Source organism: Ambystoma mexicanum, chromosome 12 (genome assembly GCF_040938575.1).
Source record: "Ambystoma mexicanum isolate Mex_15411 chromosome 12, UKY_AmexF1_1, whole genome shotgun sequence".
In the NCBI taxonomy this organism is placed as follows: domain Eukaryota; kingdom Metazoa; phylum Chordata; class Amphibia; order Caudata; family Ambystomatidae; genus Ambystoma; species Ambystoma mexicanum.
In genome coordinates this window covers 1,076,855,941-1,076,883,545 of record NC_090936.1, presented here as the reverse complement: position 1 = coordinate 1,076,883,545, position 27,605 = coordinate 1,076,855,941, and the positions used below count along the sequence as shown (strand labels likewise).

General features: G+C 46.8%; 1 protein-coding gene across 4 annotated transcripts in view; it reads right to left on the bottom strand.

Annotated features, from left to right (window-relative positions):
- PLXNA4 (plexin A4) overlaps nucleotides 1-27,605 on the bottom strand; it is a 1,277,179-nt gene that overhangs the window by 121,390 nt on the left and 1,128,184 nt on the right. For all 4 annotated transcript variants that reach the window (XM_069629627.1, XM_069629628.1, XM_069629629.1 and 1 more), the window contains one exon: nucleotides 12,157-12,316. In XM_069629627.1, coding sequence (XP_069485728.1) covers nucleotides 12,157-12,316 — 160 coding nt within the window. The remainder of the gene's footprint in view (nucleotides 1-12,156; nucleotides 12,317-27,605) is intronic.

Here is a 27,605-nt window from a genome sequence, read left to right as displayed (position 1 = left end):
TTTGAATTAACATGCCACGATTCACAGACAAAACTGCACAAATGAGATTATATCCAGTTTATAGAAAGGAGAAGTGTTGGAAATATGGTTGGGGGGTGGTTGTGGGGGCGTGTTGGTGGAGGGGCGCTAATTGGTGGGCTGCGATGGGGTAGTCCCTCTTTTATGTTGTTGGCTGTCCCGGTTTTTTGTTTTCAAAATCTGGTCACCCTAGGTCTAATGGATGCGAGTGTCACATCCTCACGAGTAACCAGCACCTGGATACGCTTATATCTGTCACAATCCACGCAGAGGGTTTACAGGAGCTTCTGCTGAGCCTGTTCAAACACTGGAGCTCAGCAACCCTTCAAAAACTCCAGCTACCCACATGAGCGGAAATCAGAACTCTGGCGCGTGAAGACGACTTTAAGCCGCCTCTCAGACAGACACTTAGACAGAACCCCTCTGCCAGGGGCTACACTTTAGCCAAGTTACGCTTTTGAGCTAATAGCTTATACAATATATATCGTTTTGCTTTTTGTAATGGTTGGACACAGCCAAACATGTGTCTACTGGGTTTATACTGGGGGGTGGGGGAGAGGGGGGGAACTGACATGGGAGCAGGCCGGAGATCAAGTCATTTATCTGCTGAAGTCTTGCTCTGCGCTGGAGATGTGCCTGTGTTTGCGATGGGGAAATGGCTCCCAGCTACTGCTCAACGCGGCGGCCACAATGGGATGACAGCCTGGCGATACGCAAGAGCTGGGAGACCCAACACCGGAGGGCAGCACCACGCCTCTCTCTGCTGGTGGTGCTTATTGTGTGAATGACATCGGACGGGCAGGACATACGCCCTGGTGGTTAACGCCCTGCTGATGGATTTAGAATGAGTGAAGGCAAGTTATGCTCTCTCCGCAGACACTGTGTGACTCTCGGCATCTGTCCCCTTTACCTGCTCAGAAGAGGTTGCGTGCAACGTAGACACTCTCGTGAATTTGACATGGGCAGAACATTGAAGGGCATAGCTATCGATCCTAAGTTTCAGATGTTAAAGACCCTTCAACGTCCACTGATGCCTCTTCACAATAGAATGGCCCATAAAAGAAGGCCATTGAGATCACTTCAACGTATAAAGAATGGGGTCGTCAGGGCCATGCTAACGAGCGCGACCTCATTCCTATGCTAGTGGCAAAGTCCTGTACTAACGACGGGGTCTTCATCCCTGCACTAGTGAACGGGTCCCCATCCCTGTGCTAATGACAGTCCCCATCCCTGCACTTATGACAGGGTGTTCATCCCTGCACTAGTGAACGGATCAACATCCCTGTGCTAATAACAGTCCTCATCCCTGCACTAATGGCATGATCGTCATCCCTGCACTAGTGAACGGGACCCCATCCCTGAGCTAATGACAGTCCTCATCCCTGCACTAATGACATGGTCTTCATCCCTGCACTAGTGAACGGGATCCCACCCCTGTGCTATTGACAGTCCTCAACCCTGCACTAATGACATACTCTTCATCCCTGCATTAGTGAACACGACCCCATTCCTGTGCTATTGACAGTCCTCATCCCTGCACTAATGACATGGTCTTCATCCCTGCACTAGTGAATAGGCCCCATCCCTGTGCTAATGAGAGTCCTTATCCCTGCACTAATGATAGGGTATTCATCCCTGCACTAGTGAAAGGGTCCCCATCCCTGTGCTAATGACAGTCCTCATCCCTGCACTAATGAGAGAGTCGTCCTTCTTGTACTCAAGAAAGCATCATTGTCCCTAAACTAATGAAAGGGTCATCATACTGTACTAATGAGTCAGTTCCCATCCCTGCACTAATGAGAAGGTCATCATACTGTACTAATGAGAGCATTTTCATCCCTGCACTAATGAGAAGTTCCTCATCCCTGTAGTAACAGAATAATCCTCATCCCTGCACTAATTACAGGGTCTTCATCCCTGCATTAATGAGAAGGTCATCATCCCTGCACTAGTGAGAGCATCCTCACCCCTGCGCTAGTGAACGGGGCCCCATCTCTGTGCTAATGAGAGTTCTCATCCCTTCCCTAATGAGAGAGTTGTCCTTCTTGTACTCAAGAAAGCATCATTGTCCCTATACTAATGAGAGGGTCATCATCCTGTACTAATGAGAGGGTCCTCATCCCTGCATTAATGAGAAGGTCATCATCCCTGCACTAGTGAGAGCATCCTCATCCCTGCACTAATGAGTGGGTCCTCATCCCTGTGCTAATGAGAGTCCTCATCCTGTGCTAATGAGTGAATCCTCATCCCTGCAGTATTGAGAGAATACTCATCCCTGCACTAATGAGAGGGTCCTCATCCCTGTCCCAATGAGAGGGTCTTCACCTCTGAGCAAATGAGAGAATCTTCATCCCTGCACTAGTGAGAGGGTCCTCATCCCTGCACTAGTGAGAGCACCCTCATCCTTGCACTAGTGAGAGCATCCTCATCCCTGCACTAGTGAGAGCATCCTCATCCCTGTACTAACAAAAGCGTCACCCTTCTTGTACTAAAGACATGATCATCTTCCCTGACCTAATGACAGGGTCACCATTCCAGTCCTACGGACAGGGTCATCACTCCTGTTCTAGTGACAGAGTCATCATTACTGTGCCTGGAGGCCCCAAACAATACACATGCAACTCCACAATACAACACCTCTGCCTGTGTCCTGTCTTCACGCAACATTCAGCACACAAGTCGAGTGCCAATTAGACCGCCCGACTCTATCCCCTATGCTTTCCACCCCAGCATGCAGGTTCTGCTGCAATCGTTGGCTCTCTGTTTTGGACTACAACTAGCATCAGCCCTAGACAGCATAGTTAATGATGAAGGATCACGGGAGTAGTAGTCCAAATCATCCCCTACACTAAGCCACAGGCCCTGGCTTGCAGAATACTAACACCAGCAACCCCCAACTCATGCAGTATTTGAAGAGCAGGTGCGTGTTGAACACCCAGCCTGCCTCGCCAATTAATGCAACAGAATGTCTGCTCTGCTCCCACCGACCCACCAACAACCCCACCTTTTAACGTAGCCGCCAAGAGGCCATGCAAATGGCAAAAGACGCACTACAGCAAGACCCAGCAACTCTGCTCGTACGCATGTCTCTTCCCCCTGCGTGGTCTGTCTCGCGCACCTCAGACGCACGCAGGCCTTGCGGCAGTCGCGCGGAGGGCAGGCGCTCTGCATTCCAATGCGCTGCCGCCCTCCCTGGCAGGGACTGAGGCGGAGAGGTGCCGAGAAATCCCATTACCTTTATCGGGCCTTGTGATCAGCGGGAGCTGAAAATGCAAACGCAGAAGACGGCCGCGGCCAACTCGTCCTCCTTCGCCCCGAAGATAGTCAATCTTTCTATTGCACGCAGGAGTAACCGCCTCCTCGTTTCGAGAAGCCCCTTCAGCGTGTCCTGGTGGAAGTTCCCGGGGCCCTTGACAAATGGACTCAATTCAATGTAAGGGTCTTCTTCCACGTAGTGGAAATCCACCAGCAACTGCGTCAACAAGGAGCGATAAACAGCGTCGCCCAGCCTAGGTATTCCCCTACCCAACGGCGAGCCATGGACGGCTGCCAACATTCCCGCATTTCCTCCATGGAGGCTGCCTGATTGCTGCCAACGTTCCCTCATTTCCGCCATGGAGTCTGCCTGATTGCTGCCAACGTTCCCTTATGTCCTCCATGGAGCCTGCCTGATTGCTACCAACGTTCCCTCATTTCCGCCATGGAGCCTGCCTGATTGCTGCCAACATTCCCTCATTTCCGTCATGGACCCTGCCTGATTGCTGCCAACATTCCCTCATTTCCGTCATGGAGCCTTTCTGCTGCCAACATTTCCTCCATGGAGCCTACCTAATTGCTGCCAACATTCCCTTATTTACTCCATGGAGCCTGCCTGATTGCTGCTAACATTTCCTCATTTCCTCCATGACTGCTACCAACATTCCCTCATTTCCGCAATAGAGCTTGCCTGATTGCTGCCAGCATTCCCTCATTTCCTCCTTCCATCAGGGTCCCTGACACTGACCCGTGCCCTCAGATAACTTCTTCTGTCAGACCTTCAACTAGTGAGTAGGTCTGCTTGCACCACCTTTGGGGCATTAAATGAGCCCCGGCCTTTAGGTCTTCGTCCACCCTGATTCAGTGCCTTGGCCTTGGCCTCTGATCTCTGGCCCTGGCCCGGTCAATTGCCCACCTGCACTGCCTCCCTGGCAACCCCTGCACTTGGGGACCGTTTTCTGTATCCCTTCAGTCCCCCTACCAGCACTTATGTCTGCACTTCCTTGCACTTGCCACTAACTGCCTGTTTATTTGTCTTTTAAAAAAATCTCATTTATTCCACTTTCCCATGTATTGCACTTTCCCCTCTCCCTTCCCCTTGTGCACTTTCCCTTTCCCCCCTTCCCATGCACTTGCGCGATCTGAATGACACCTGGCCTAGTAGGATCGTTGTCTGTCCTCCCTTGTTCCCCTCTTTGCCTCGTCGCGCCTTGAAACACTTGTGATATATGATATATGATATGGCATTCATAACGTCGCGCGTTATGAATGCCATATCATACCATACCCCCTCGCCACAGAACGAGTTCCCACTGCAGAAGATTCTATGAGATGTCTGTGCTTTGCGACCTTCTTAAAGCATGGCATTCCACTACAGCCTATCTAGGTCCTATTGGACAGATGTACCCCTTGCGTTCCCAGAGTCCTGGGTGGTAAATAATGGAATCACTGAATATATCAAACATAGTTTTGGAGGAGGCCACAGTTGCCCACTTTTGGAATCACAGGCGGTCTTCTTTGTTTCTTTGGTTCGAGCCATGGCTTCCCACATGTTTGTGCCATTTGTAAAATGGCTTCCCTGCCTCACTCTTGGGGCAAGCCATGGAACTACACTGGGTAAGAAATAGATTGCAAATGCTTTCCCTGTGGACTATTTGAAACCTCTGAGATGTAACAAACTTGAATCCTGATCTTCTAAAAATAAGTATATATTTAGTTCTTGCTAGTTCTATTAAGTGGGTGTTTTGCCAGACATCAGTTACTGTTTAGCACCCATCTCCACGAGTTTGCAAAACAGATGCTATAGCAGAAAAATACAGTAATCTGTCATTTCGGTCAACGTTACTACTGTGGTTTTGGTGAAATGACATCACTTTGGGTAAAAGAGGATGGTGGCCTTGTCATCACCCTGTGCAGTGTCATTACCCTTACTTAATGCTGATTGTCAACCATCCACTAGGGTTGGTGGCTACCGCACAGGGAACTGGACTGTATCATGTTATCGGATGGTGACTAGTAAATGGCCAGTGCATAGTCAGGAATGGTTTATGCATGGCTCTGGTTCTGCTTCACCACCTGCCTTTATGAATATCTGTTTCCCCTATTACCCAAGTCAGAATCCCAGCAAACCTGCTCTTGAAAGGACATGCCTGGGTGGTAGTTGGCAGGATGTTTATTATTATTATTATTAACATGACCATGGGCCTCAGGGTGCACATAAAAGAACAATAACAAACAGAAGTGTGAGGAGGAGAGAGGGAGCACGCACCTACTCGTATACTTAACCCATAGTTCAATGAAAAGCTAGAACAGCCACATGTTTTTTTTCTGTTTATTATCTGTGTTGCAATAGCTGAGTTTTTTTATGTGGTCGCCTGTCCACTAAATATGAAACTGGACAGAGGTCACCATCTCTCTTAACGTTTTTGAGCCAACAAATTTCCTAACAGTATAGCCTTATGCTGAAGACTGACCGGGAAGGCTTTCGCACGGAAAATCCCTGGCATTGAACGGTCCAAGCAGTAGCTGAAATATCTGACCATGACAGTGGGTGCGTTCTGCAGAAAACTCAACCAGGAGAAGATCTGAAAGCTGATGTTCTGATATGCTAAGTCATTTATAACGCGCATGTGCACAAGTGTTTCTAGGAGCGACAAGACAAGGGAGGGAAGACAGAGGGAGGACAAGACAAACAATCTTACTAGGCCTTGTGTCATTCAGATCGTACAAGTGCGAGAATGAGAAATGCAAGGGGAAAGGAGGGGAGAAGTGCAAGGGATAGGGGAAGGGATGACAGGGCAGCAATGCTCCGAGTAAGTGCAGCCAGGGCAGCACGGCCCTGGTTAGTGGAAGGAGAACAAGGTAATGTAGGGCTACATTTGCAGCTCCTAAGTGTGTGGTAGGCCCGTAGGCATTGCAATGGTGACTGATCAAGAAAGAACCTGTTACCCAGTGAGACTCCGAGGGTAGCCAAGCAACCAGTCGGTACAGCAGACAATTTGGTTAGGTAGGTCAACAAGGGAGAGAGAGAAAGCAGAGAAGAAGAGAAAAGTGTTGAGCTGCTTCCAGAACGTCAGGTAGTCCAGCTCAAGTTTGAGAGGGGCAGCAAGGCCATTCCAGAGGGAGGCACCTGTAGAGCAGAGAGAAGTACCCCCCACTCTCTGCCTGGAGAAGCGTCTAACCCCTAGAAAGTTGGAGCTAGCTGAGTGAAGGGCTCGAGAAGGAAGGTATTTTGGAAGAGAGCATTGGATGTAGTGCGAGCCCCAGTCTCAGAAAGCCTTGTGGACAATACAAAGGGGGTTGAACTTGATCCTTGAAGCCACTGGGAGCCAGTGGAGAGATTTCAGGGCTGTAGAGACACAGGCCCTGGGCTTCAGTCAAAGGATAAGTCTTGCATTGAGAAAAGAGCTGATATCAAGCGCTCCAATCCCAGTGAAACAAATGCGGTCGAGTTAAAAATGAACAAAAGACGTGTTATGCTAATGGTAACCAAATTTGAAAACAGCACTTCTTGTATCAACGCTGGAAAAAACCCCAACAGAGTTCATAAATGCGAGGAGAGAAAGCAAACAGATTGCCCCTCTTTTTTTAGAAGAAGGGACGTGAACTTCCTCTGAATTTCATAAGCCTCAGGGGACTGTGCGTACTGTCTTGCTGACGATAATTTTCTTTTACTGTCTCAACCACTTACATCCCATTAACAAGACCACTGGGCCTCCACATGACTCACCATCTCCCAACAGGGTGTTGTGAAGCCAGCCTGGGCAACCACTGAGAGTCGAATTGTGTAAATAGTAAATACTGCAGTCATGCAGTCATGTCTGCTAAATTCAATGAACGTGACGCCCGCTGAACGATACGCAAATATTACCGGAGTTACTGCGGAAGCATACCCACACAACTGAATGCCACCCCGCTTGCTGAAGAAGAGGAAGGTGCTGAGGGCTAATGGAGTTTTGATTCTGTGGGTATAGAGTAGGTGCTCCCAGCAGACTTATTGAGTTTCGTAGGAACCACTCCACGGGATATAACGAAATGCAACCCGCCCACTTTCCTCAAAGCAATTTCCCAAAAAGGCTGCATTCAGCGCAAAGCAGCCTGTCGGGGAATTGCGCATGCGTTTACTGCGTATGGAGGAAGTGGGCTGATTGTGGTGGGGGTGGCGTGGACTGTCAGGTAAGGAAGGCATTTGGGTACGGGTAGGAGTTTATGTGTTTGAATATATGCGTGCGTGCATGGGGTTTGTGTGTGTGTGTGTTTGTCGGGAACGGGTTGGGGGGTTGTCAACTGCTGAGCAGCCAATTTGTCCTTGGGGAGGAAACAGGGGTTGCAAAGGGTGTCCTCCACATTGGGAACGACAGATACGTGGGAAGTTGAAAGGGAAATATGTTTCCCCATAGCACCGAAATTGGACACGGGCTTCGATGAAATTGGCCTGCAGGGAAACAACGTGGATCCACGAAATGAAGAACTGGTGGAATCAGAGGCGTGGATACAGCAAGCTAGGAGAACATTCCGAGCCTTGATGCTTCGGGCTTTTTATTGGGAAAAGGTTTTCCCACACGGAGGATTAAAGTCTAAACTAGAGGCTGAGCATTGATCTTGCAGGGGAGCGGAACGCAAACCCTTGAGTCGTTACTTTGGTGTGCATCTGTCTCCTTACCTACAAAAGCATATTGATCCTCTACCAATACCTTGTAACTAGGGGTTTGCATCCAAAAGTTGGCCATGGTTTTCATTATGCCCCATTAACGGAATGTCCCCCTTTTTGCACCCTACATGTCAAACATTTCACTTATCATTAGTGTTTGTGTTCCCCTGTTGGTTTTGGAAGTAATTTGTGATTGGAGCAATACAACTCAATGAGTAATTTGCAGTTCAAGCATTGGTGGACCATTCACTTGAAATTCTTTTGCAAACTGGTCCAAGATCTACAGATCCTTTGTTAGCGATTCAACATTGGGGACAACTACGTAAACCGAAGAGGAGTTTGCCCAGCACAGAAAACCTAGTTCCGGCATTGTGAACTGCCCTCTACTGAGACACCATTGCCAAGTTCTGCCTGCATCTACTTCTGTGGTAAGGTCCTACTAGGCCTCCCCTCCTCTTGCATCATGCACACTCCCATTCGGAGGAGCACCGAAGGGAGGCACTACAGCTTGTACATGTCCTGGGGTACCTTTGACATCACCGCTTGGGATTGGTGAAGGAAGGCTCACTCAAAAGGGCCCTCCAAACCACAGAGATTTCTTTGATTTAACCATCAGAAGGGTCCTACGTCCCTTGACACCATTGGCATTGTCCTTTAAAGAAGGGCACAGTGGCGGGAGTGTTATGAAACTGCTGTGTGGGAGTGAAAAATGAGCACGCATTTTACCCTCAAACCCGCTAACCTTTGAAATATTTGGTTACAGCAATTATCCCAATAGGAATTATGCATTTGGGAGAAGCCGCACGCGTGATTCTTACATCGTATGATGGGGTTGTTCTGATGGGCAAATTTTAAGCAACTTCACCAGGTGTCTCAGCTGGGCAGTGTTTCCTTTTTATCTCCCGTTGAGACCTCCATCACACCTCACAACAAATCAATATTCCAATACATACAGTACCCTCTACCTGCCCTCCAGGCACTGATCTGAGCTGCATCACCCACCAACGTTTTGGGATAGAGCTTTGTTTGTGTTGGCGGTATCGGATTATATGCATGCGATTGGACATGGTGTGAAACTGCGGCACGGCACGATACCAAGAAAGAACTGCCACCGATCACAGACAGAAAGAAAGTTAGATGCATAGCTAATGTAGTGAATACTCATATATACCTAACCATCCCTACTCGTGAAATGGTATCTGGTCATTACATCGACTGCCAAACCATTGAAGGCCATACCATTGAAAAAAATGCATCGAAAAAAATGCCCAAATGCATTTTTTTAAATGGTAAAGGGTTTATTTTAAGAAAAAATTGATTTTAAAGGTTAAAAAAGGTGGGTTTAGGGGGAACCCCCAATTAAAAAAACTAATTTAAAAAAATGCACCCGATGCTTTTTTTTTATGCATTTTTTTCAATGGTATGGCATTAAAGGTTTGGCAGTCGATGCAATGACTAGGAGCCTGTGAAATAGGGGGCCCTCAACCTTTAATGTATGCTCCTTGTATCTGCTTTCCTTACGGTCTGTACAGCAAAGCCCTTTGGCGCGGAAGGTGGCTCAGACCGTCTTGCAATATTTCATTTCTGCCCCGCATACTATTGATCCCACCAATGCTACCTTGGGGGAAACAGAGCAATCCAAGCTACAGAAAGAAGAAAAGGCTGTCAAAAGATCATCAAAACACATCATCAGTCAATGTTGGGACATTGCTGGCCCATAATACATTAGTGCGGAGATTTCTCCCAGCCTCTTATCAAAATGTGACACAATAGCCGGGTGATGAGTGTCAACCTTTTGATTACATCTGGGAAGCTGGGGCTACTGTGGATTGTTACCACGGAGACTATCTGAAAGCACTAATCGTTCAGACATTTACTCTATATCTTTCCTTGAGCAACACTACACAGTGAGGGAGGTGTTTGTAGCAGTTCAAGGTTTTCAAGATGCTGCGGTTCCACGTGGTTTCACCACAAATGCCTTTACTTCAAATCATGTCGGTTGCACACGCTTGTTTTCTTTAAATGGAGAGTCTGCCCCAACAGCCTCCTAAACGCCCCTACCCCCTGCCACTGATAGCATTCATAAACATATATTTACGTGAACAAGCGGTTTGTTGCAGCAAAACGCGTCGTTGTTTTTCGTGTTGCTATCTCTGTCCTGGACATTATATTAATTAAAGCTACTTGTTGTGCCTGTAACACCCTGGCTTCCTGTTTCTATGTTTGGAGAAGACTATTAGCCTCAAACTTCTTCCTGGAGTGTGCCATCCACTTTCTTTGTACTTTTGTACAGAGAGCTTTCTAAATATAAACATATATATATATATATATACACACACACACACACACACACACACACACACTTATTAATTTATTTTTAGAGCGTTGGTAGCCCGCGGGCATCGGGGCGCTAACGCAAACACCGGACGGAGGGACAGAAAAGACAGAAGGAGGAGACTGTTTTTGCAGGGGGTGCTGAGGATTTATTTGAAGAGCAACATTTTCAGGGCTTTCCTAAAACGCTCCTAACTCAGATTCTCCTCTCACGGCAATGGGCAGGGAATTCCAGAAGCTGGCAGCTTTGACTGAGAAGGATCCTCCCATGCCACCTGCCTCCTTGTAACTTGAGCTAATGATCTGAGTTGTGTTAGACGATCTCAGAGTTCTAGATGGTGATAGCGAGGTATTAGAGATTTGTTGTAGGCTGGAGGAGATTCACAGTTGCATCTGTGAGCCACTGTTCCTATTTTAAAATTGATACGCTCTTTGATCGGCAGCCAATGTAGCTTTCTTCGGTGGGTTAGGTTCCCCTTTCTGCTATCTTCTTGACAACCCGTACAGCATTGTTTGCAGCACTTGACACTTTTTTATGTTTAAGCTGAGGCCCCGATCAGGAGAGAATTGCAATAATCGAGTCTTGATAGAATGGTAGCTCGAGAAACAATGGCACAATCATTTTCTGAGACGTAGGGGCGTATGTTCTTAATCAGACGAAGATAGTAATTACAACTTTTACTTAGTTGGATAACATAGGCGTCTGAATTCAGAAAAGCCTCCAACTGAATCCCGAGGGTCTTGACTTTGTCCAGTACTCGGATGATGCTTGTTCCAATTCGGAAACTCCAGAAGTCGTGGCTAAATTTGGCTCAGGCAAGTGTTGTCCCGAAGATCAGTAGCTCTGTCTTGCAGCCATTGAGACAGAGCCAGTTAGTCCACATCCAGGTTTCGATTTAGTTGTAGATATTAGTGAGGGTTGAAGAGTCTGTGTCACAGTCACCAGTAATTGCCATGACCAGCTGGGTCTATGCTTATGGACATTTGACTGAGGAAGTCTGCAAAATGGATGCAACGCGTGGCTCTTTTCACCCATGTAGGTTTTTGTTTTTATTTCTTGATCAGCCGTGATTGTTCATATATTTCTGACGAACCCATGTTTGTATATTGCAATTTGATGTAATAAAGTGTTGTTTATGCCCGGGCTCTCTTCTGTCTATGTTTTTGCTGGGGATTTGTGCATCAGCTAGAATGCAATAGAGACCATGCTTATGTTTCTTTGAAGGGAGTAGCCTACCCTGCCCTGATGCACAAGCTGTGTTTGAGGCTGAGCGCCGATACGCCATATATATATGTATATATACTGGTCCTAACACCGACAGGAATCAAAGTAAAGGCAGAAGAGGAAAGTGTGGTTGATGAAACCACAGATTACCACTAAGGGGATTTAAATGATCATGTCCATTAGCTATCCGACAACACTCAGCACTCAACCCTGATAAGCATTACAGGTTCAAGGTTGATGCTTTGGCTCCTGTTAAATTCCATCATAACATGTACTCCTGTCAAAGGCAGACATCAATCTGACACATTCAGCCATCAATGTTCTGAACCAGATTAATGGCGTAGCGTATGCTCCCGTCCCCTGTGGTCATCACTGAGGACATCCAACCATCCACAGAACCCTCACCTAAATCTAATGCAGTCGAATGAACCAAAGTCCAAAATGAAAGATATAAAAAACAGCATAGTACTTCAACAAAATAACTCTTGGAAATGTGAGTACATTTGCGAAACCCGAAAACAAACAGGTGGCATCACCTCAATTAAATAAAAAAGAAAATAGAACTAGAAGACCCTTTATGTATTATGATGCAATCCCTCTTCCCATTTTCATGAGAATTATAACATATTCAACAATATAACATTTTGCATCCTGTGCTTTCATTGTCACATACCTAAGTCCATGTCTGCTGCCTTTGGCCTATGGGAGCAAGGCACGTTCTTGAAGAGAGCGTCCAATATCTTCTCCTTCACTTGAGTCAGTGTGTCGCAGTTCAGGATCTTTACTGGGATCTCGGGGCTGTTCACGTTATCGTGGTTGATGCAGTTAAGAACCTGGAAGGGGTAACATAGGGTTAGACAAGAAGGCAACAGGAGGGATATCACTGAGAAGGCAACAGGGAGGTAGTCAAGAGGGTAACAGGATAGTCTAAAAGGTAAACAAAGGACATCCAGAAAGGTAATGGAAAGTACTACTGAGAGAGCAACAGAAGGATACTAAAATAACATAGTCAAGAGGGTAACGAAAGGGACCGTCAAGGAGGTAACAAGAAAAGTCAAGAACATAACAGAAGTGATAGTGAAGAAGATAACAGGAGGTATAATCGTAAGGGTAACAGAAGAATAGCAAAAAAGGAAACATATGTTATAATAAGGCCAGATGGTAGCAGAAATTAAAGTCAAGAATGCACCATAAAGGATAGTTAAGAAGGTAACAAAAATGAAAGTCAAGAATGTACTACAAAGGATAGTCAATAAGGTGAAAGAAATGATAGTCGAAGAAGGTAACGGAAAGGAAAGTCAAGAAGGAGACTTAAGGAGCAATCAAGAAGGTAGCCAAAAGGATAGGCAAGTTGTCAAAATAGTGGATAGTCTTGAAGATAATAGAGGGACCTTTTAGGAAGATAAAAGAAAGAATAGTCAAAAGATAAAAGGGAAATAATCAAGATGACAAAGAATGGAAATTGATAATGATATAAGAGATATCAGAAAGGTTAGTCAAGAAAGCAACCGAAGGGATGGTCAAGAAATAGCAGAAAGCATAGTCAAGAGGTAATGGAAGGGATAGTACAGAGAGAACAAAAGGTATTGTCAAGAGATAGCAGACAAAATAGTCAAGAAGTTAATAGATGGGATTGTCAAGTGGTAGCAGAAGAGATAGCAGAAAGGATAGCCAAGTAGATAACAAGGACATAGTCAAGAAAGGATAGTCAAGAAGGTAGAAAAGGGAAAGCCAAGAGACAGCAAAAATGACAGTCACCACGGTAACAGAAGGGGAAGTCAAGAAGTGGATAGAAGGACCCGTTATGAAGATAAAAGAATAAATAGTCAAAAGATAACAGGGGCAATAATCAATATGGTAAACAAGAGAAAGTGAAGATAAGAGATATCATTATAATTGTTTTGTTTTTTAATATCAGAAAGGATAGTCACGAAGGTAACAGAAGGGAAGATAGCAGAAAAGATAGTCCAAGAAAGTATCAGAAGGGACAATTAGGAATAGCAGAAAGTATAGTCAAGCAATAACAGAAGCAATGGTCAAGAGGTAGCAGGTAAGTGGGGAGGGAAAGAGGGAGTCGGGAAGGGGTATAGATTGTTTTTGGGGGGTGGGGGTGGAGAGGTGAGACGGCAACAGTCTCCCTACCGTAGAAGGGAGAAAAATAAAATGGTGCGACTCGGGGAAGGGCCTCATGTGGCTGGAAACAGCAGACAGAGAATGTGTATTACTGCATGCTGTTCCAGCCACTAGAATGACTGAGCGCCCTTTCCCTGGTAACAGCACAGATAGTGCATAGGTAGCAGAAAGGATAGTCAAAAGGTAATGGAAGGGATAGTCAAAAAATAGCAGAAAGGAAAGTCAAGAAGTGATAGAAGAGATAGTCAAGAGATAACAGAAAGAATAGTGAAGAAGCTAAGAGAAATCACAATTTCTTGTAGGATCACAAGTGCAAAAATGTTGCTTATTTCAGATATTTTTGGACTGCACATCAAAATGCAAATGCTCCATTTAAAACCCTACAAACAATCTGTCAGTATCATGTCTGATCCCCACGAATTAGGCTTATTGGTGTAGAACATGGACATAATGTCTTCTAGTGTCCAAGACATAAATACACCTTTCCAATCATTTCCCAGTGTGTCGCTGTGGCCCAGACCGCAGTTCCACTCGAGGAGCTCACTTATGGTGTGATACTCCTGGTCAACAGATGTCATGGGAGTGGCCGACCTGTGACCTATCTCTTCTCCTCTCCTCTCCACTAGCAGGGTTCCCTCCCAGATCTTCCACATTGCACTATCGCGCCACACTACACAGCCCCTTCAGTATCGCTATTTATTTATTTTTATTGTATTTATTTATTTATAGAGCACATCAAGCCCGTGGGCAGTCGGGCGCAGGTTACAGTGGTGGGAAGAGCAGAGTCAAGTGTCAGTTGAACAGGACGGCTTTTAGATCCTTCCTGAAGGAGTTGTAGGACGGTTCATTGCGCAAGTGCATGGGTAATTCATTCCAGAGCATGGCAGCCTGGACTGGGAAGCTGGAGCCACCTGTCCTTTACCAGTTGAATCTCTGGGTGACGAGGCAGTGATTGTAGGCCATTCTTAGAGGTCTTGTCGAGGAGAGTCTTTTGAGTTTGCTTACCAGGTAGGACAGAGCATCGTTTGAGAGGCAATGGGCGATGGTTAGGATCTTGAAATTGACCCTGTCTTTGACCTAAGTGATTGGAAGACTCTCAAGTAGGGCTCCGTGACCCATCCTCCCCAGGCCTGAAATCGACACCACTGGAGCAGGGATTGGAAACATGGCGTCTGCCTTCAAGTGAAGCTCCTCGTTAACTTGAAATACGATGTTTTTTCAGAAAGATACATTTCTCTCCTGGCCTGAAAGCAAGGAATGCTTTCACATTGGGCTGCCCGGATGGCTCTGGACTCCGCAATAGACAGCAGCACCATGGTTCGCATTAATACCCCATTTTTCCTTTCCAAAAGTAAATACAAAGCATATGGGGATGAAGCGGCTCCAAACCATACAAGGGGATGTTAACACACTGTCAGTGGTGTTCTCCGTTTTCATTCTGCTTTCCTCGCCCATCCATCAATCGCCTGAAAGATGCATATTGTGTGACATGATGGAGTTCGTCAGGAAAGCCTGAGCCAGCCTGCAGCCAGAATTTTCAGTAAAATCCATAAAACGGAATTGAGGAGCCTCTTGATAATAGTAGCTACACTTTCAAAGCTCCCAATATTGCCTTTGGGAATGTTTGGGAGCTACATATAGTTTGCATAATAACTACTATTACCCAGCATCCTTGGGATATATTTTATTGACATCTGATCTGAAGGCAACTCTTTCAGCATTTTAGTCTGCACCACCCGACACCCTGCACTTTGCACATTGACTGATGCGGCTGGTGCATTAACCAAAATGGCTAACTTAATAAGAAAGAATTGAAATTCACTGCACCTGGTAAGGGAGTAAAGCGAACTAAGCGCTCCCCTGTGACATATGTGTGAAACCTGCACTCACAGGTTGAAATCTTGACGCGCAGACTAGCCTTTCATCCGTTTAATGTCTCATTACGAGTTTGCCGGTATCCCGCTGGTGATTCCGGCGGGATACCGGCAAACTGCCCTACCGTTTCCGCCACCTGATATCCCAGAATTTCTGGGATATTCCAGGTGGTAGAAAGGGCAGTAAATCCCCATTCTATGTAGTCGCAAAGTCCCATAGGTCTCCATGGATGGGATTGCTGGTATTAACAGAGCCGGTAATACAAGCAGTTTTTTGCCGGTGGAGGCCTGATTTACCCTCAGCTCTTGGCTGACCCACACTAGCAAACTTGTTGTTTTTTTGGGTTGTTAAAAGTGCTCTTCATGGAATTACCGGAACCCATCCCGCACCGCAAAACCTGGAATGAGGCAATGAACCCATGATCCGGATCCAAAGATACTATTCAATGTGTGGCTTGCACTAAATACAATGTACATATTAACATCATATTGTGGCCTCTCGTTCGGTTTCCCAGTCTACTAAGAAAACAGGAAAATGGGGAAGAGAAAAGGGCCTCATCCCGCAAAGCGTGGTAGCGCTTGTTGGCTACCACCCCCTCAGCTGCATAAGGGGAGCTTCTTGTCAAACGAAGAACACACATTTTGCGGGTAGATGTATCTTCACCCCCAAGGCTACTGCCCAGGGAACAAGCCCCCATTGCATCTCCACCTTGGACCAGATCAGAGGTACTTTCAACGAGAGCTAAAGACCCACTTGTTGCTGCATGAGGAATGCAGAATTATTCACTGTTACTTTCCCCCCCGCAGTTACCTTGTGGTTTGAAAAAGCAATTGGTGATGTAAGTGCATCTCAAAAACAACCAAATGAATAAATAAATAGATAAATAAATACACGGTATCGCTGCTGATAAGTGGCGTCAGTGGTAGGCTTTTGCATAATTTCTGAAGGGTCGAATTCCACTGGACAGCAGCGTCTGGCTATCTGATTTGCCACTGCTGATGCAATTACTGCGGGAAAATAGTGTAAATTGCCACCAAAAGAGATGAGATCTGAGCGGGCCTTGAGAAGTGTGTACCATTTACCTGTGCTGCAAGCTAGGCTGTGGAAGGTGTTGGCACATGAGACTCATGGAAGCAGAGAGACCTGATTTTTGTTTAAGGGCATTATTTCTGTCCTAGAACGCTCCATTTGTTTTGCAAGTGGTATTTTATTGCCCTTTTACCACTGGTGATATTTGTGTAACCTTTTTTGTCGTATTTCCTGGTGTGCAGAAAATGAGTGCACCACTGTCTTCTTTTTTTTGTTTACCCAGTGATAGTATTTACCAATAGCAATAATCACCGCTGACTTTAAAAGAAGAAAATAGCACCTGGCTGTGCCCAGTAGCACAGAATGCATTCCCAGTGTCTCGGGAGGATAGCTCAGGGGCAACGTGCTCGCCTTGGAAACAAGACGACATGGAGCAACACAGGTTCGATCCCCAGGTCTGCGCTTAGAAACCTCCGGGTATTAAGCGCTTTATAAATAACCGATCTTATCATATCAGTGTCCCTGAAATTCCCACAGAATGCATTCCCAGCCCCGAAAATCCCTTCCCAATACAGAATGGGTTCCCAGTGTCCCAGAAAACTGAATGTACTCCCAGTGTCCCTGAAAATCATCCCACCCGATAGCACTGTGGTTCCCAGTGTCTCTCATGCCCTCATGCCCACTCAATAGCACACTGGAAGCTGAGGAGGAAAGAATTGGGCCTTCTTGGCCAGGTCCATGGTGTGAGGGAGGAAAGAAAGAGAGGAGTTGAAGATGACTGAGGTTTCTAACTTCAGATGAATGAGTGCATTCCAAGTGTCGCTGAAAATCCCCCCCCCCCCCCCAATAGCACTGAATGCAATTGGAGGGTCCCCAGAAGTGCAAGAGTCCAAATGTCAGAGTGGATTCATGTGCCCGTTTAATGGTTCCCTCAGTGAACCCATAATATCTCCATAATATCTCCTACAATTGCACTGAGTGTCCTCAAATCCAGTGCAATATCACTGAATTATCACTGGACGGGTGCAGTGTCCCCAGAATCTCATGTGCAATATCACTGCATGAGCTCACACGTGTCCCTGAAAGACTGATGTACAATACTGCTGAAGGTGTTTCTGAAAGACCCTGTTCAACACAACTGACTGCGTCCTTAGTGCCAACACTGCAGAATAACACTGACTGTGTTCCCGAAAATCACCCGCGCAGGAGCACTGAACGCTTTCCCAGTGACCCTGGAAACCATTGTCCAGTACAAGTGAATATGTCTTAATGTCAAAGGGGATACAAGTGCCATTGCATCGAATTATTCCCCCATTGCACACATAATTCCCCCGTTCTATAGCACGGAATCAGTGCAGTGTCCCCGAAAACGGACTCTGAGTGAGCAACCCCTTCATGTTCCTCTAAAGGCCCCAATAGCGCTGAATGATTGTACAGTGGAAAACCACTGTCCATAGAAAGGACTGAGTCCCAATGTCACCAAGTATTCATGTTCCCTTTAATGAATTGGCTCTCCCATTGTACCCATAATGCACCATTCAATACCACTGAATGAGTGCACAGTGTCGCTGAAACCCCTTATGCAGTACAAGTGAAGGAGTCCCGAAGCCACCAAGGATGTCGCAACACACATTGCACCCATAACACACCGTGTAATGGCACTAAATAAGTGTTTCGGGAGGACATCTCAGGGGTAACGTGCTCGCCTTGGAAGCCAGACGACACGGAGGCCCACAGGTTCGATCCCCGGGTCCGCGCGTAGAAACCTCTGGGTATTACGCGCGTTATAAATAACCTATCATATCATCATATCATAACACAGTGTCCCTTAAACCCCTTAAGCAGCAGTCATAAGTGGCTCCTACAACCTCAGAAGTGGTGGCTCTTGCAACCCTTTTTGCGATGGCACTGAATGAGTCCCCAGTGCCCCCAATAGCAATGAAAATGTCCTTAGTGCATCAGAAATCCGTAGGCAATTGCACCGAATCAGTCATCAGTGCCACTGAAAAGCCCCAGCCCCTCGCACTGAATGAATCCCGTATGCAGTAAAACTGAATGAGTCTTAAGTGACCCTTGCATTCCTTTTACAGTGGCGTTGAATGAGTAAAAACCTTTGCGGCAACACTGACTGAGTATGCAGTGCCCCTAAAAACACGTGCAATAGCACTGAGATGGCATTGTCCCCAGATATCGCCACTGTGCCTGTATTTGGAATTGACCTGTCATTAGCATCCAGTCCAGTGAGTTGTGTCAGTGTTGCAAACCCATGTACAAAATGCTCAGATGAATGCCCAGGGCTTTAAGTGGGCCGGGTCTAAGCCCTGGCAGCCTCCCAAAACCTCAATGGAGCTGTGGCTCTGCCTGGGAGCACACTATACCAGACAGACCCTACTACCACTTTCCATGCGTAGGTTTCGATCCCGCACACTTCTGGGGACTAGCCAGTGTCAAGTTGCATTGTGCTATGACTTAGGTGCTGGATTTTGTTTGTTTCACTCATAGACTGCTTGACACATAAGGCCAATAGGGAGCTTTATGTGCCAAGTAGTCTCTAGAATAAAACAAAATAAATTGCACATCTATGAAATGGCACAGCGTGCTGCAACACTGGTTTGTTTGCTCAGGGCTCGGGTTTGAAGCCCTAGCATGGGACTAAAAAAAAAAAAAAGCAATGTTTTTAATGGTCCAGGTTTGGGGATTCAAACCGGATCCGTGCCGATGACAAGCTAGTGTCAAATTGCACTGTGCTAGTTCATAGGTGCCGGATTCCATTGGTTTCATTCAATCGACTGCTTGGCACAGTCTATTGAATGAAACAAAATGAATTGAGAACCAATGAAACAGTACAGTGCAATTTGACATTGGCTTATCACCGGCAGGGTTCGGGTGAAATACAGCATGAAACCATTTTTAAAAAATAACTCGGCAACTTTCCTTTTTCATCGTCGTGTGCTGGGGAAACATAATGCCACGCCAATAATTTAGGCCATGCACCCTCAGTGCAGCCCCCTCTCGATTTCTCACCCCACTTAAAGCACTGATGAGGCCCATAAAAGATATGGGGCCTCAATCTAAGTGTGCCAGTCCAGAAACAACGGTACCGGTAAGCTTACCGGCACCGTTGTTTCTGGATGGTACGCTACAACTCAGTGCCCTCCCGCCCGGCAGATCAGCCCAGCCAAGTAGTACGGCGCCCGCCCGCAGAGTTTTCACTGGAGCACCGGCACCGTTAGCAACGGCCGGACTTTGCTATACAGTACATTCGCCACAAAGCTTCATGTAGCGCAGGCTCGGATCTCTGCACTCTTGCACACCCGAAGTCTGCCCTGCCCTTTAAATGCCCTCTGTGACGGCACACGCCAGGCCCCGCCCTCTCGCTGGACCAGCCTGACGTCTTGGATAAGCCTCCACCGTCGTGTGATGTGCAGTGTTAGCGTGCTGCCCTGCTCCTGCCCTTTCAATGCCCTCTGTGACGGCAGGCGCCAGGCCCCGCCCTCTCGCTGGACACGCCGCACGTCTCGGATACGCCTCCACCGTCGTGTGATGTGCAGTGTTAGCGTGCTGCCCTGCTCCTGACCTTTAAATGCCCTCTGTGACGGCAGGCACCAGGCCCCGCCCTCTCGCTGGACACGCCGCACGTCTCGGATAAGCCTCCACCGTCGTGTGATGTGCAGTGTTAGCGTGATGCCCGTGTCGAGAGGAGAAATGAGATTTTTTTTAAGTACTCATTTATTTCTCATTTCACGGTCATTCGCCTTTAGTGGGCTAATAATCGCTTCCTTAATAGCACCGAAACAGACTTAAAGCCCTGTAACACGCTTTCAATTGAATTGTTTCATTTGTCCCCACCATTCGCTTCAACTTTTTGTTTTTGGAGATGAGTGCTACAAAATTGCCCTGAGCTAATCAGTTCCTATAACTGGTAGATTATGCTCGCAGAGACTTATTGCTCTGCAAGGCAGTTTGATGACGTCATCAGGAAATGCTCAATCGCTGTGCTTATTAACATGATGTGCTTCGAGGCCATACCAATGCCAGTAGGCGCTATACAAATGCCATATAACATAACATGATCCCCTTCGCCATTCTACAGGATGATGGCTTAACACCACTGTGTGATGCACTGCAATTATAACGCTCAACGTGAGCTCTGCAGTACTGGAATTATTACCCCTTTGATGGGGGTTTGTGTACCTTCATTGAACGCCCTAGAACTGTGCGGGATGGGCCTTTCCAGGAGTAATGGAACCAGGCTGGTCCCAAGTGGCCAGCGGTCCGCCCTATGGGGAACTTATTAATATGCATGAGCCAGGCACGCACCCGGCTGCTTATCATTCATTAGGGGGAAGGTAGAGTATATCACTGTGCACGTAGTGAGTCAGGAGTGCCCAGTTATATGAATTTGGCGATGAAAGGGGAGAGGCACAAAGATAAAGGACCGCGTGAGGAGCTGGAGGATATGTGGAAGAAATGTCAAGAGAGATTGGAGGAAAAGAAATATCAATTTTATTTATTTATTTATTTATTTATTATATATTTTTAAAGATAACCGTCATATCACATCACGGCGCTCACTCTCTACTATACACCATCTTTCAACTAGAACACAGCTATACCCCTGTTCACATACAAATATGACCCCATGAACACCTCATCACCCTAATAAAATTCAACTTGCCAAGCAAATTCCGGCCTAGCTGCTCACATATGCGTCCTTCAGGCATAACGCAGCCAGACCCCTGTCTGGGTGTCCACCCACCAGACTGCACACATCCAACTGATATCTCCAGCACCACACCTAACGCTAGGATGCAGCTACCACCTGGCAATTCCATCAGCTGTACACATATCTGGTGCACCCACGCACCCTACGACACTAACTCTCTCCACTGACCAGAACTACGGTTCCCGAGGGCTTTCAACGTACCAGCGCTTTGAGGTCATCCAATGATATATAGAGCGCTATATAAATGCCAAGTAACATAACATAACATATATCGCGCTACAAAGGTCTCAGAGTGCACATAGAGAGAAACAGGACAGACATGGGTGACAAGTAGAGGGGTGAAAAAGGCAATCTTATAGTCAGACAATTTTGACAAGCCGCGATGGTCAAACTATTTAAACAGAGCAATGGTGTCAGTCAGGAGGAAGGTTGAAGAGATAAGTCTTCAGTCTTTTCTTGAACTCAGTTTCCGCTACTGTAGCTCTGAGGACGATTGGTAGTGCACTCCAGGCGGCTGGACCCAGAACGTCGAAGCTGCAGCCTCCAGGTTTTACCAGCCTAAACCCAGACTGGACAAGTCTAGATCTGAAGTTTCGTGAAGGAACATAGGTCAGAAGGCAGTCCGTGAGGTATTCTGGAGCTGTATTGAGTACACACTTGTGAGTGAGTGTAAGAATCTTATGTGTGACTCTATGCTTCACGGGAAGCCAGTGAAGATCGTGCCTACAAGCTGTTATGTGAGCCTGTTTGGATAAGCCAGTGATGGCACAAAAATCTCTATTCTGAGCTATCTGTAGTGCGGATAGGTCGGACTGGGAGTATCCGCTCAGAAGACTGTTACAGTAGTCCAGACAGACAGTGACAAGGGCAGAGGCTAGTATGGAGGCCTTGTCATGTGACACAAAAGTCCGGATATTGCAAAGTAGGTTATTGACAAGGCTGCATGAGGATCGAATCTGGGCAACATGCTCATTCACTGTCAGTTCGGCGTGTAGCGCGACACAGAGGGTCTTCACCTTCTTGTCCACGGAGATGACAGTATTAGAGATAGTAAAGCTGTTATACTCCAACGGTAGGGTTTTAAGTTTAGGGCCAGAGGCTAAAATCAGTTGTTCTGTCTTTTTAGTATTAAGGGCCAAAGAATTGATTGCAATCCAATCATGGATAGCAGAATAGATAGTATTCAGTTTGAGTAGGTTCTGGGTATATAGACCCGAGAGTTTCTTGACGACCTGAGTCTGTGTATTTGGCATACAGGACACCCAGGCCGTCTAGACCTGAACTGAGAGAAAGAAAGGTGGAGAGAGGAGGCATGAGAGAGAGAGAGAGAGAGAGAGAGAGAGAGCGAGAGAGAGAGAGAGAGAGAGAGAGAGAGAGAGAGAGAGAGAGAGAGAGAGAGAGAGAGAGAGAGAGAGAGAGAGAGAGAGAGAGAGAGAGAACTGGGCATGCATGGAGGGGGGCGTAGAAGTGGAAGATATTCCAGTGTAGACCACATCCTATGCAAGATGGAGAGAGAGCCGGGGAGGGAGGGGTGAAGGCAGAGCAAGGCAGCAAAAACGAAGAATTGAGAGACTTTAAGAGACAGAGAAAGCGAGACGGAGACAGAGAGAAAGAAATACTGTCTAACGCAAGATTTGGGGAAAGGTGGGCAAGATGGGTGAGTGAGAGAAAGGAGAGGAGCAGAAAGAGGGTGTTAATGCTGATAACCTACAAGGGGAGGGGAAATATGATTCATGTTGTAATGACAACCTATATCTGAAGTGTTATTCATTCATATATAACGCTCAAGTGTTTATTATTTTTCTTTAAATCCTAGTGGACATTGCATAGGGTAATCACCACTTATTGGCTTTAGGCAAAACTTTCCCCGAGGGCTCCTTAAAATGGACAAGTGATATAGGACTGCTTAGGCATTGCTTTTAAGAGCTCTCAGGTCACTGGGTGAAGGCCACTTGGCCTCCATCTAGGATTATGCTGGCTCAGACCGACTAGACCAATGGGACCTTATTTTTTGCCTTAAGTGGCTCAAAACCCTTCACCTGAGGAGGGCAACACCATATATCTTCAGATTGGAGCGACTGACCCGGAAGCAGAGAACCACGTCATGATGGGAGAAAGGATGGAATCATAAGATGGACTATGGGACCGAACAAGAATGGTCATTGTTATGCTTTGGGCGTGGGAGTGCTCAAACGGATGTGATGTGTATTATGAAGGGACTGACCATGGGGTGATATAAGGGGAAGGTGAATTGGAGGCAGGTTGGGTTAGATTTGGGTGGTGGGCTAATTGGGTGCTGTTTGTTTTATGTGGTTATAAAGGATGTCTTGCTTTGTCCATTTCCAATTCCACTCCCGATTCCTTCTTAAGGGAAAGAGGGAGAAAGTGAGCATAACATTGACAAAGAGAGAATGAAAGAGACAATGTACATGAAATAACATAACTGAGAGAAAGCAAGCATGTGGAGAAAAATATAACCAGGTAATGAGAAAGAAAGAGAAACTGAGGGAGACAGTGTAAGAGGGATCGTGAAATAAACAACGAGAAAGATGTAGAAAGTGAAAGAGAGAGAAAGGCAGATAGAGATGAGACCCCACGCGAGATACAGGGAGAGGTAGACGGCAGAGAGCCAGTGCGTGAAAAGAGATGAAGAGAAAGAGGGAGGGAGAGGAGAGGGAGAGCGAGAGAAAGTGGAATGACAAAGACAATAAGTGAATGGGAAAAGAGACAGGAAAGGGAAAGAGAGACAGGACAGAGAGAGAAATAGGATGAGTTAGATAGGTGGTAACGATACCCAACAAAAGATGATAAGGCATGTGGGTGAGAGGAAAGTGCTATAGAGAAAATAGGCGTCAAAAGGAGATCGAGCGAGTACACGCAAGAGAAAGAGAGAGAAAGTGGAATTGAGAAACGGGTAGCGGCAGAGGAAAGTGGGATAGAGGGGAAGATAGGGTGCACGAGGGAGAGTGTGTGAGAGAGAGTAGGGTAGAGAGAGGTAGAGAGTGAGAACGAGACTTATAGGAGGAAGAATAGAATGGCAGAGAGAGCTGAAAAGGGAGTGGATGGGTAAGAGACCATGGCAATGAAATCAGAGGGCCGGTGGATAGAAGAGAGTGAGAGCGAGAGACTGGGTCAATCATTCATCATGGAACCCTCATGAGTTTATACGCCGGGGAACCAGAGTAACCATAGAAACATGGAATGGACTCTGTCTTGCTTGTCAAACACCACCTCTTCTTTACCTTCTTCTGGGTATAATATTCTTCCTAGATTCGGCATGCATTGCTTGTCTTTTTAACATGCCACCCCAATGAACAGATTTATGGGCATGCCCAGGGAAGTAGCTGGAGTGCCATCCTCTGTTGTGTGGGGTAGAGCCTCAGGCGGATGTAGTGCTCTTGGCCAATCAAAGGCCTGATACCAGCATTTGATACACACATTATTCATGGCCTGGCAATCACATCATACTGTATTAGATCTATCTGATCCTAGAAATATTTTGAAATGTGGTTAATGTGCGCTCAAGGATCCCCATATCAGGTTTCAGGCCAGGCAGGTACACTCTGATTGGCTATTGAACTAACAAATGCTGCCCAATGAGAGTGTATGTGTTTAAGGCCATGCAGTTAAGAAGCTTTCTGGGGCAGTGGAACTGCATACATTGTGGGACCATCAAGTAATATGTTGGCAAGAAGTGGAGTGATGGTGGTTGTTTGAGTGGCACGGGTGTATGCACAAACCCAAGAGGAAGAGCTGATAGTACTCATTGTGATTGTGAACTATCTGCTGGCAACTTGAAACCCTGATGCAAGAGTTCCGTAGTCAGTTAACAGCAGCAATAAGGGTAACGACGCGGAGGCAGAGTAGTCGATGGGGAAATTGGTAGACTGCCCAACAGCTTTCCACTGTAGTGTGGGCTGCACAAGATTCCACACAATCTGCCCCGCAATAGAGGTCATCCTGGCCTTCCCCACTGGCAGCAGCGGTGAGGAAACAGAGGAGACAAGAACTCAAAATCCAGGCAAGGACAGCGACATGTGGGCTGCCGACGCCAAGAGCCGGTGTCACGTCGTCGGCTGTCAGGAATCAATCAGGACAGTAATCCCCTCAAGAGAGAAGACTTGCAGGATCCCATTCAGAACTCATTAGTAGCTTCCTCTCTCCGATAAAGCTCCATAGATGCGAGCCCGCGAGATTGGCTGAAGCAATTTTACAGAAACCGTGGTAAGATGTCAACGGGAACCAGGGCCGGCTTATGAAGCTATTAGACTCCAGAGCAACCGAGGAAGACCGCGTGATACGACGGTGGCCATCTCGAATGAGAGATATAGACTCGGTGCCAGACAGCAGGGATTGGTGGGCTGATCCCCAAAGTGCAAGTCAAGGTCCTCTGCTGTAACCCGAATGACCCAGATTACGGAGCGAGAAGCTAGTCCACCCTAGTGGATCTTCTCATAGCCACCAAACTAACACATTGTGCTGTTGTTAAACGGGGGATTTCTAATGCCTTTCGTGTCTCCAAAGAATACATTTTTTTCTGTTTTCTTAAAGCGAAAGAAGTGATGATGCAGTATACGTGCTTTGGGCACGAGAGTTTTCAGACAAGCAGTGCTGGTCATTGGGCCGGCTCTCGGTGGATCCGAGATCCGGCACCAGAAATGGAGCCGGATTTTGGGATCTGGCCAGAGTCAGCTGTCCAAGACCATGAACTGCTCTGGAATAGTTATACAAAAATAAAAAAAAATAAAAGCGCACGCGACGGCAGCATTGCCTTTTACCCTGGCTTTGGCACTGGTGTGTAACGCACAATGCTCGCTACATGTACAATAGGGTGACCAGATTTTAAAAAAATAAACCCAGGACAGGTCATAAACATAAAACTAGGACTAACATAAATACAAAATAAATTGTGTTTACGTTAGTCCTACTTCCATGTCGTTAGCCTTTTGCGGGGGGCGGGGAGGGGGTGTGCTCACAAGCACACTACTCTCATTGGAGGAGAGTAGCCAGGGAGGGGAAGGAGGAGGAAATGGGGGCGTGAAATGCTTTTCACGCCACCATTCACGTTGTTAATTGTTGCGCCGAGACCCGATTTCGGGATTTCGAAATCGGGTCCCGGCAAAAACTGGGGTCGTAGGCACCCACCGTTTGCAAAATGAAAAAAAAACTCGGGACCCCGGGTTAGAGGGTGATTTCCCCGGACTGTCCCGGTAAAACCCAGATGTCTGGTCACCCTAATGTACAACAGAGTCCTTTCAGTTGTACATGTAGCGAGCATTGTGCATTACACACCAGTGGCAAAGCCAGCGGTAAAAGGCAATGCTGCCGTTGCGGGTGTTTTTTTTTACGTATTCCAGCATTGCTGGATGCACACTACGAGCCTCGCCCCCTCTAGACCACGCCTCCTCGGGCACTGCCCACCCCCCACCCCGGCCCTTGTGTAGTGGGATCACCCACCACATTTTTTCCATTTCCACCACTGCAGACAATCCAATTGGCGATGCTAATCTTTCAATTCCTTTCTAAAGGTAAATGTCAGTAAATATTGATCTTGTCCTGCTGAATATGCTTTTTGTTGAGTATAGTTTAATTTAACTCAAACCAGTCTGCGTTTTTTTTCACCTGTCTTTTGTTTTTAGTGATGTAAAACAAAGGCGGATGAAGGGGTGGGGGCGGGGCTCTGAGATTCTCACCAATCAGACACATTCACAAGTTCTGTAACAATCAGAAAAGCGGAGGGGCTGCATGTGGTCAAGTCAAGGAGTGCCATTGATTGGGCCGGGCTAGTGACCACTGGCCCAGAAACTGCAATGGTCGATTCACAGCCACAGTTGAAGTGATGGGAGATGATTGTTTCACTGTATGAGTTCAGTTTAAATAATTCATGGGGTCTAACCTTTGGTCTGGTGGGAATACTCCTTGGCCTGGAGTCTCTTCTCTGTATCCCAGTCTTGGCCACACTGAGATTAGAGCCCACTCAACTGGATCTACCACCAAGCACCTGCCTAGGTGGCAACTGTACACGCATGTACATACACACACTCTGCACGTGGAATGTGGTTTGGAAACGGTTCCTTCACAGATAACATCGTTATACGCTTCTCAAATTCGCTTATTTCAATGGGAACTTTAATTTAACTTCCCCTAAGGAGCTGCTATCAGGGTCCTCGTTTTTCCAGAGATACCATAAGAGTAGCTCGATAGACTTACCTACCCCTAATGCACTGTCCCTGGCCTCGCATGGCATCACGGATGACATCAAGCCAGATATTAGCTCTGACATCACCGATGACGTAACATATGAAATCACTAATGATCAGTAGAAAGGTTTACACAGCGCCTGTAGGGCTGGGCTCATG